Source organism: Oncorhynchus masou, chromosome 29 (assembly GCF_036934945.1).
Source record: "Oncorhynchus masou masou isolate Uvic2021 chromosome 29, UVic_Omas_1.1, whole genome shotgun sequence".
Taxonomy (NCBI): domain Eukaryota; kingdom Metazoa; phylum Chordata; class Actinopteri; order Salmoniformes; family Salmonidae; genus Oncorhynchus; species Oncorhynchus masou.
The window spans coordinates 28,531,101-28,539,900 of record NC_088240.1 but is presented as its reverse complement, the minus strand read 5'-3'; the positions used below and the strand labels follow the sequence as shown (position 1 = coordinate 28,539,900).

General features: G+C 41.4%; 1 protein-coding gene across 5 annotated transcripts in view; it reads right to left on the bottom strand.

Annotated features, from left to right (window-relative positions):
- LOC135519287 (unconventional myosin-Ib-like) overlaps positions 1-8,800 on the bottom strand; it is a 139,796-nt gene that overhangs the window by 25,877 nt on the left and 105,119 nt on the right. For all 5 annotated transcript variants that reach the window (XM_064944431.1, XM_064944433.1, XM_064944432.1 and 2 more), the window contains 4 exons: positions 8,549-8,611; positions 8,019-8,219; positions 7,094-7,320; positions 5,310-5,510 (listed from right to left, as the gene is read on the bottom strand). In XM_064944431.1, coding sequence (XP_064800503.1) covers positions 5,310-5,510; positions 7,094-7,320; positions 8,019-8,219; positions 8,549-8,611 — 692 coding nt within the window. The remainder of the gene's footprint in view (positions 1-5,309; positions 5,511-7,093; positions 7,321-8,018; positions 8,220-8,548; positions 8,612-8,800) is intronic.

Genomic DNA, 8,800 nt, shown 5'->3' with positions numbered 1-8,800 from the left:
TATAGCATCTCTAGGCCTCCATGAATACAAGCCACTGATGCTATCCTTTGGAGAATCTCCATTTAAAAAAAGTCTAGTAAATCCATTTAATCTACACCATCACAATAAATCTATTATTTATTTTAGGAAGGTCTGAAGAAACATTATGAGAGACGTAGACATAATATGCTTACAGTGGTTGTTCCACTAAAAGGTGTGCGATAATGCTGCGGGACTTAAAGGTCATTTGTGGTTTAGTACGGTACCCTGCGTCACCACTTCATTACTCCAGACCAGCGCAAGGAGGAGTTAGAGCACTGATTATGCTTTTGGGTCCTACTGTATCTCTAACTGACAATGAATGGGCGACATATACCTAAATAGAAACGGATAATTGTGCACGACTTCAGTATTACTTACTAAAACTGTTGTTACACTAAGGTTTTATTATTTTATTTTGCTCTTACTGTAGTACTGTAGGCCACTCCCGACCTGTCATGTTGTACAGCGCCTCAATGGTCTAAGGCACTGCATAGCACTGCTAGCTGTGTTGCTACAGATGCTGGTTCAATACCCGTGCCGGCCTCAACTGGGAGACCAAGGAGATGACAGTAGTTTTTTTGGTTTCTCTCCCTCTAAAAAAAGAAATAATTCTAAATAACAAATTGGCTTTATTTACAAATGAGTAACAATGTCTCACCCCATGTTCAAGAATGGCCATTTTACATTATTTGAAAAAGAAATCTCCAATAGTTAGTTTTTTGAACAAGGAGATTATTATTATTCATTTAGAATTTTTAAAATTTAATTTTACATTTATTTTACTAGGCAAGTCAGTTAAGAACAAATTCTTATTTTCAATGACGGCCTAGGAACAGTGGGTTAACTGCCTGTTCAAGGGCAGAACGACAGATTTGTACCTTGTCAGCTCGGGGATTCGTACTTGCAACCTTTCGGTTACTAATTTGCAAATAAATTCATAAAAAAATCCCACAATGTGATTTTCTGGATTTTTTTTCTCATTTTGTCTCTCATAGTTGAAGTGTACCTATGATGAAAATTACAGGCCTCTCATCTTTGTAAGTGGGAGAACTTGCACAATTGGTGGCTGACTAAATACTATTTTGCCCCACTGTTTATTGGTCATTGCTCCCGAGTGGCGCACAATGGGATTGCCTTGTAGTTCTCCAGTTGAATCCACTGAAAGTGCGTTAGGTTCAAGGCACGAGGACAGGGGGCATGGGATGGGCCGCAGAGCCACGCACAGAAGACCGACCTAGCCCATGGGGAAGGGAGGAGGAGGAGGAGGGGGTGGAGCCCAACCCCGGCAACACTTTAAGGGGCATTGCACTAATAATGGAGCTGACTAGAGAAACGTTCCAGCTGTTCTGTTCTTAGTGCCAATCTGCACGTTCAAACTAAAAAAATGTAACTAATAACGGCATGTTTATGCTTTCCTTAATAAAATAATAATAAAAATACTCTTTCAAAATGCTGATGTTTATTTAGTTAAGGATAAATTATGAATTATTATGGGAATAAATATCAATGAATTACAGAAATATCCTCCAATCCATTATATGTAATTATTGGCGAAGAGTCATGTCATATTTTTCGATATACTGTAGGCCTACCGTAGACAACATGAGTCTCACTAGTGTTGAATAATGTGCTGTTAAAAGTGGTGTAGGTCTTATTTATTTAAAGAGCATATTAAAGTTAGAAGCAATAGAATTTGAAGCAATAGCCTACAGCTATTTTAGCACAGTTTCACGCTGCTCTGAGACAGACACGGGGACTGGTCTTGATAATTTAATGCATCACCATTTGGGTATTAGTTAGACTAGAATTAGAAAATTAGAGTGTAGAAATGTTATGCTTATAGTGTAACCTTTATTTAACTAGGCAAGTCAGTTAAGAACCATTTCTTATTCACAAGGACAGCTTACTCCTTCCTCTCAGTCGGGGAATTGAACACCAGTCTCCCGCGTACCAGCACCCTACGGGGATTCTTTAGCTAAATAGCCCAGTACTCTACTCCCGACTGTCACGTTGTACAGCACCATATTTTCCGTTCCATTCTAATGGAAATCCAGAGGGTTCATCGTTTTTCTTGGAATAGAAACACCATAATATTAATCAACTTAATTAAGCAAAATTTCTATGTCCTTACAAAAAAAAGGTATTAAATTCTCTAGTACAGCCGCTATTGAAGGCTATCAAATGTTTCTCAAAAATGCCCTCTGGTGGTCAAACTCGCACTAACTAGCATTAAATGGTACCAGTGGTTAAACTTAAATAACGTGCCATTGAATTCTGAGGCACCAATCAAGCTGCGCTGCAGTAAGCTGCAACTTTTAAAGGACAAACCAAGTCCCATACATTATTTTATATTATTACATCGTAAGAATACTATAATTGAACTTAGCTGAAAAAAATAAAGGATATTTTTCCCATTCTAGAGCGAGTGCACATATGCTATATTGAGCGTAAAAGTGATAATTTGAAACCGGTCCTATACACTAGATTTAGAGTTATTTGACTAATTCAGTTGTGAATGATAAACCTTACAATGTCTTAGAAATCAAAATATATATGGGCTGCATGATGCGACTATAGGCTGTATACTATTTGAAAAACAAGCAAAAAAGCTTGTGCTCTGTTCTACCCAAACACTATATGCCATGGGCTCTTCAACCATGTTCCTGCAGCTAACCGGTGCTTAATTTGAGAAACCAAATCAAATCTGTTCGGGAACATCGATAGTAACATGTTTTCACAAAGAAAACGCACTCGAGAAAGGAATGAAGGAGAGAGAGAGGAGATGGAAATGCAAAATGGTGAGATATTCTATATCTAAAAAGGTCATGTGTCAGCCTATTAATTATAAAAATATTTTAAAAATGCCCTATTACTAGGCTATTCAAAATCAAATACAAATTCAATCATTGAACCAACAGCATCGGCTAGGCCTATATGTTCTCAGACTTATGGATAGAAAGTCTGCAGTATAGCATAAGGTAACCAGTCCATCCAGTATGCATAATAATACAGTCCACACTCAAAGGCAATTACTCAAATGTGTTTAATTTGGGAGTGTAGGCTAGACCAATTATATACCAAAGACATCTTAAAGCAGTTTATTTATTTGTATGTTTTTCTGCCATACATAATATTCAGTAGGCTATGTATTGTATAACGGCACAATCATTCTTTTAATTCCATTTTATTTATTATTTTGGGGGCCTTGGGCTCATATATGTGCCCATGCATAAGCTGTAATATGCATATGGGAGTTCTACATGCAACGTCTTAAATGCTTTGAAATAATCAGCACCTTAGAAAGCGCTGTCCAATTCATTGTTTGGCTTTGAAACAAAATCCACAATGACCATGTTTTCCACTCAGTTTCAACCTGTTGATAAACTTTTCTTCAAATTGATCATCACAGTGAGGTCAAAAAAATGTACCTTAATGGTTAGTTTTAAAAGCATGACCCTCTTTTCATGATAAGTGTTTGATATGATTTTCGATTGCATTTGCATTGATAGTGGTTAGAGGGAAAATAGAGCCCTGAGTACCAGGCCACAAGGCACTCATTAGTGAGTTGGGTACTACCAACGTGTAGAGTGCACAAAAGGAGATTAGTGTGACTCAACGGTCACGTGGTGTGACTCAACGGTCATGACTCATGACTACTGGTGTGGCAGTAATAAGGTAATAAGGTAACAGCCCTACTCGCATCACTGGGCAGCTCGTGGCTGTGTTTCCCTTTGCAATCCGTAATAGTTTGTAAACCCTGCCAAATCCGACGAGCATCAGAGCCGGCGTAGTTGGATTTGATCTTAGTCCTGTATTGACGCTTTGCCTGTTGGATGGCTTGGAGGTTGTAGTGGGATTTCTTATAAGCGTATGGATTAGTGTCGCTCTCCTTTTAAGCGGCAGCTCTAACCTTTAGCTTAGTGCATTTGCTGCCTGTAATCCATGGCTTCTGGTTGGGATATGTACGTACAATCTATGTGGGGACGATGTCGTCAATTCACTTATTAATGAAGCCGGTTACTGATGTGGTAAACTGCTCAATGCTATCGGATGAATCCCGAAACATATTCTAGTCTGCGTAAGCGAAACAGTTCCGTAGCTTAGTATCTGCTTCATCAGACCACTTCCGTATTGAGCGCATCACCGGTACTTCCTCTGAGTTTTTGCTTTAAGCAGGAATTAGGAGGATAGAGCCACGGTCAGATTTGCCAAAGGGAGGGCGAGGGAGAGCCTTGTATGCATTTCTGTGTGTGAAGTAAAAGTGATAGAGTTTTGTCACCTCTAGTTACACAGGTGACATGCTGGTAAAAATTAGATAATGCAGTTTCCTTGCACTAAAATCACCGTCCACGAGAAGCGACGCACTCATTGAGTGCGGTCTTCATGCAAGCATTAGTTTGTTGTGGTAAAGAGACATCTAAATAGACAGCTATGGTCTGCAGCTTATCATGTGGTATTCTAACAGAGATGGCGCACAAGCTGTTGTTAACCTCTTATGGCTGCAGGGGCAGTATTGAGTAGCTTGGATGAAAGGTGCCCAGAGTAAACGGCCTGCTACTCAGTATCAGTTGCTAATATATGCATATTATTATTAGTATTGGATAGAACACACTCTGCAGTTTCTAAAACCGTTTGGATGATGTCTGTGAGTATAACATAACTCATATGGCAGGCAAAAACCTGAGAAGAAGTCCAGAAACTATTTTCGGTGAAAGGAAATGATGGATGAGACATTATGTCCAAAAAAAGTTAAGATCACTGTAAGAAAGCACACAAAATAGTAGAATTGGTCAGGAGCCCGTAGAACGTCTGCTATCCACTGCAGCGCCATCTCACTTGTCAGTGAATATAACGTGACAGCATCAGAGCTTAGAACCAACAGCCTCAAAATGCCCAGGGCAGCATAAAGGAACCCTGGTTTGACTGTTTGTCTCACAGAGCAAGCAAATCACTACAAGATCTAGCCACCCCAACACGGCTTGCTGACGTAGCCGTATCACGGTGGGATATGTTTGGGCAAATCTATGGATGACTACTGCTGTTACTACATTATCCTGTCGTTAGTACTGTATGCTGTAATTTCACAGCATTCTGCTGAACATGGGAGAGGAAATTGTAATATCACTTTGTGACAAGTGCTGATTAAAAAAGGGTGTTATTTCCTTGATTTGAATGAGGAAGAGTGAGGTAAATATATGTGCTCTAGGTTTATCATATGGTAAATACAACATTCTGAACAGGCAGATAATAAATACAGCATTTTTGTTCAGGTAGAGCAGAGGTCCTACCTGGCGGGTCCTCTCCAGTGGGGCCAGGTCTTCTTGCAGAGCATCTTGTATCGCTCCAGACAGGACTCATAGGGCTGGCGGAAGGCGTAGCCAGCCCTCCTCACGCGCACATTCTCCACCAGGCCCAGGTAACGCACCTGGTGACACACCAGTGAGTCGGTGAAGATGTGGGCTACCTTCTTATCGTTGGGCTTGATGCACCTGAGGAAAACAGACAGACACCAAGGCATGGACATGCATGGTCACACAAAAGGTAATCAGTGGATCAGAGTTGAGACAACTCAGGACCTCCCGAGAGGCTCAGAGGTTTAAGTCACTGTGCTAGCTACAGTTGAAGTCAGAAGTTTACATACACTTATGTTGGAGTCATTAAAACTCGTTTTTCAACCACTCCACAAATTTCTGGTTAAACTCTAGTTTTGGCAAGTCGGTTAGGACATCAACTTTGTGCATGGCAAGTAATTTTTCCAACAATTGTTAACAGATTATTTCACTTATAACTCACTGTATCACAATTACAGTGGGTCAGAAGTCAATTGAGGCGTACCTGTGGATGTATTTCAAGTTCTACCTTCACACGCAGTGCCTCTTTGCGTGACATCATGGTGACGTCAAAAGAAATCAGCCAAGACCTCAGAAAAAAAATAGTAGACCTCCACAAGTCTGGTTCATCCTTGGGAGCAATTTCCAAACTCCTGAAGGTAACACGTTCATCTATACAAACAATAGTACGCAAGTATAAACCCCATGAGACCACGCAGCCGTCATAGCGCTCAGGAAGGAAACGCGTTCTAGAGATGAACGTACTTTGGTGCGAAAAGTGCAAATCAATCCCAGAACAGCAGCAAAGGATCTTGTGAAGACGCTGGAGGAAACAGGTACAAAAGTATCTATATCCACAGTAAAACAAGTCCTATATCACTCTGCAAAGAAGAAGCCACTGCTCCAAAACCGCCATAAAAAAGCCAGACTACGGTTTGCAACTGCACATGCGGACAAAGATCGTACTTTTTGAGAAATGTCCTTTGGTCTGATGAAACAAAAATAGAACTGTTTGGCCATAATGGCCATCGTTATGTTTGGAGGAAAAAGGGGGAGGCTTGCAAGCCGAAGATCACCAACCCAACCGTGAAGCACGGGGGTGGCAGCATCATGTTGTGGTGATCCTAACTGACCTAAGACAGGGAATATTTACTAGGATTAAATGTCAGGAATTGTGAAAAACTGAGTTTAAATGTATTTGGCTAAGGTCTACGCAAACTTCCGATTTCAACTGTATGTCACTACAGATCCTGGTTCGAGACACATGAGGCGGTGCACAATTGGCCCAGCGTTGTCCAGGTTCGGAGAGGGTTTGGCCGGCCTGGATGTCCTTGTCCCAATGTGCTCTAGTGACTCCTGTGGCGGGCCGGGCGCATGCACGCTGACACAACCGCCAGGTGCACGGTGTTTCCTCCAACACATTGGATTCTGGGTTAAGCGGATATTGTGTCAAAGAAGCAGTGCGTCTTGGCGGGGTCGTGTTTGGGAGGACGCACAGCTCTTGACGTCGCCTCTCCCGAGTTCATAAGGGTGTTACAGCGATGGGACAAGATTATAACTACCAACTGGATACAACGAAAACTGGGGAGAAAAAGGGGTGAAATACTGATCCTTTAGAACACATGATCCTCAGAGTGAATGGGGTGAAATACTGATCCTTTAGAACACATGATCCTCAGAGTGAATGGGGTGAAATACTGATCCTTTAGAACACATGATCCTCAGAGTGAATGGTCGCTTACCTGATGTAGTTGGGGTTTTTGGTCTGCAGGTTCTTCATGAGTACCCCTACAGAGGCCTTGAACTGGAAGCCTGCAGTGGGGGGCCTCTTCAGGTTGACCTTAGCAGGGTTTCCCTCAGGAAACAGCTGTCTCATCAGGCTGTGGGTGGCCTTGTACATGGCCTGGGACAGGTCTCTGTACAGAAGGTCGTTGTTCTTGTCGACAAAGCCCTCCACACGGTACAACACCTACACAAAAGATGACACACATGAACAGATTTAACACAGTGAGATACAACACACAAAACATAGCTGTTGTCGTCCCTTAATTATAAAAATGTACTTCTGTTAACTGAACTTCTTTCTTGTCATTTTTCTGAATCCTGTAAACGTGTGTGGCCATGTACACCATGTTTTTGTAGGAGTAGTTGTAGTACTAGTTTATTATTGTCAACCCTAAACTCATCCTGAGGAAATGTTTGCTGTGGATTGATTCATAAAAATGCATCACTGTCCGTGGTGCATGTTGACCAAACGGGGATTATAAATCTATTTACCCAGAGAATCTTTAAAACTGAAGATTTTCTGGGCTATTCTGATCCCACCATGTGTCAAGGAAATCCCATGCAATACTGATGTTTTTTTCACTGCATGTGACGCCCTCCAGGTCATGCTCTTAAGCCAAATCTGCACGCTCTGCTATGGTGACTATAATCAGTATTTATCTTGTCTCAACACCTGGCCAATGATGACATGTATACCATGTTGTCCCATTCATCATTTTTGAAGATGTTGCAGACCTGGGTTTAAATAATATTGGTTTTCTTTCAAATACTTTGTGTGAGTTGTGTGAGCTTTGCACTTTCTATTCAATTGGTTGCATTGCGCCAGGCAAGCTCAATCAAGTATTTGATGATGTGCAAGGTGTGTGTGTTCCTCCTCTGTACCTTCCCAGCATAATGTTGGATGCGGAAGCAGCTGTGCGGCAGGCTGTGGTCTGTCAGGAACTTGGAGTTCTTGTTGAGACGGCTCTCGAAGTGCTGGTGCTCAGCACAGATGGTGTTCAGCTTGTCGAGGAAGGTGTCGTCAGTCACTGTGCCTGGCCGCAGGCACTCCTCATCCAACATGGCCAAGATCCCATTCTGGTTCTACAATAAAGAGAGGGGCGAATTCTTAGAAAAACTTTAAGACATTAAACAGGTCATTCTCACCTAAGGATTTTACAATTATTTTTAACAACGGTCAAGATACCATTCTGTTTCTAGACAGAGGAGGAGGAGAGGTTTCTTAGAGGTTCTTCATAAGAAATTCTAAATTCAAGATACAGTAATGTAAATATTCCAAATAGAGTTAACTGTGAAAGAGCACAAAGTTATTTTTAGGGTGGTCATGTCTTATTGCTATTGACAGGACATGGGAAATCTGTATTTTATTTTGCTTTACAAGAATCAGATGACATTAAGGGAGACCTACTTACATTCTCAATGAGGTCACAGATAACGGCATTGTTGAAATACTCTATGTTGGTCCATTCAATGTCCTGTCACAAACAAGAACAGATGTCAAGAGGTTAAAGAGGGGTAACTAGTCACTTTTTTTCTTCTGCCAAGAAAGCGTTGTCCTGTAGCGTAATCCTGACCTCATCTAGACCTGAGTGGTTTAAGAGAAAGCCACTGACCTTCTATAAATCTCAGACAGATAACTAACCAATGGGCCATGAAGTCCAGAG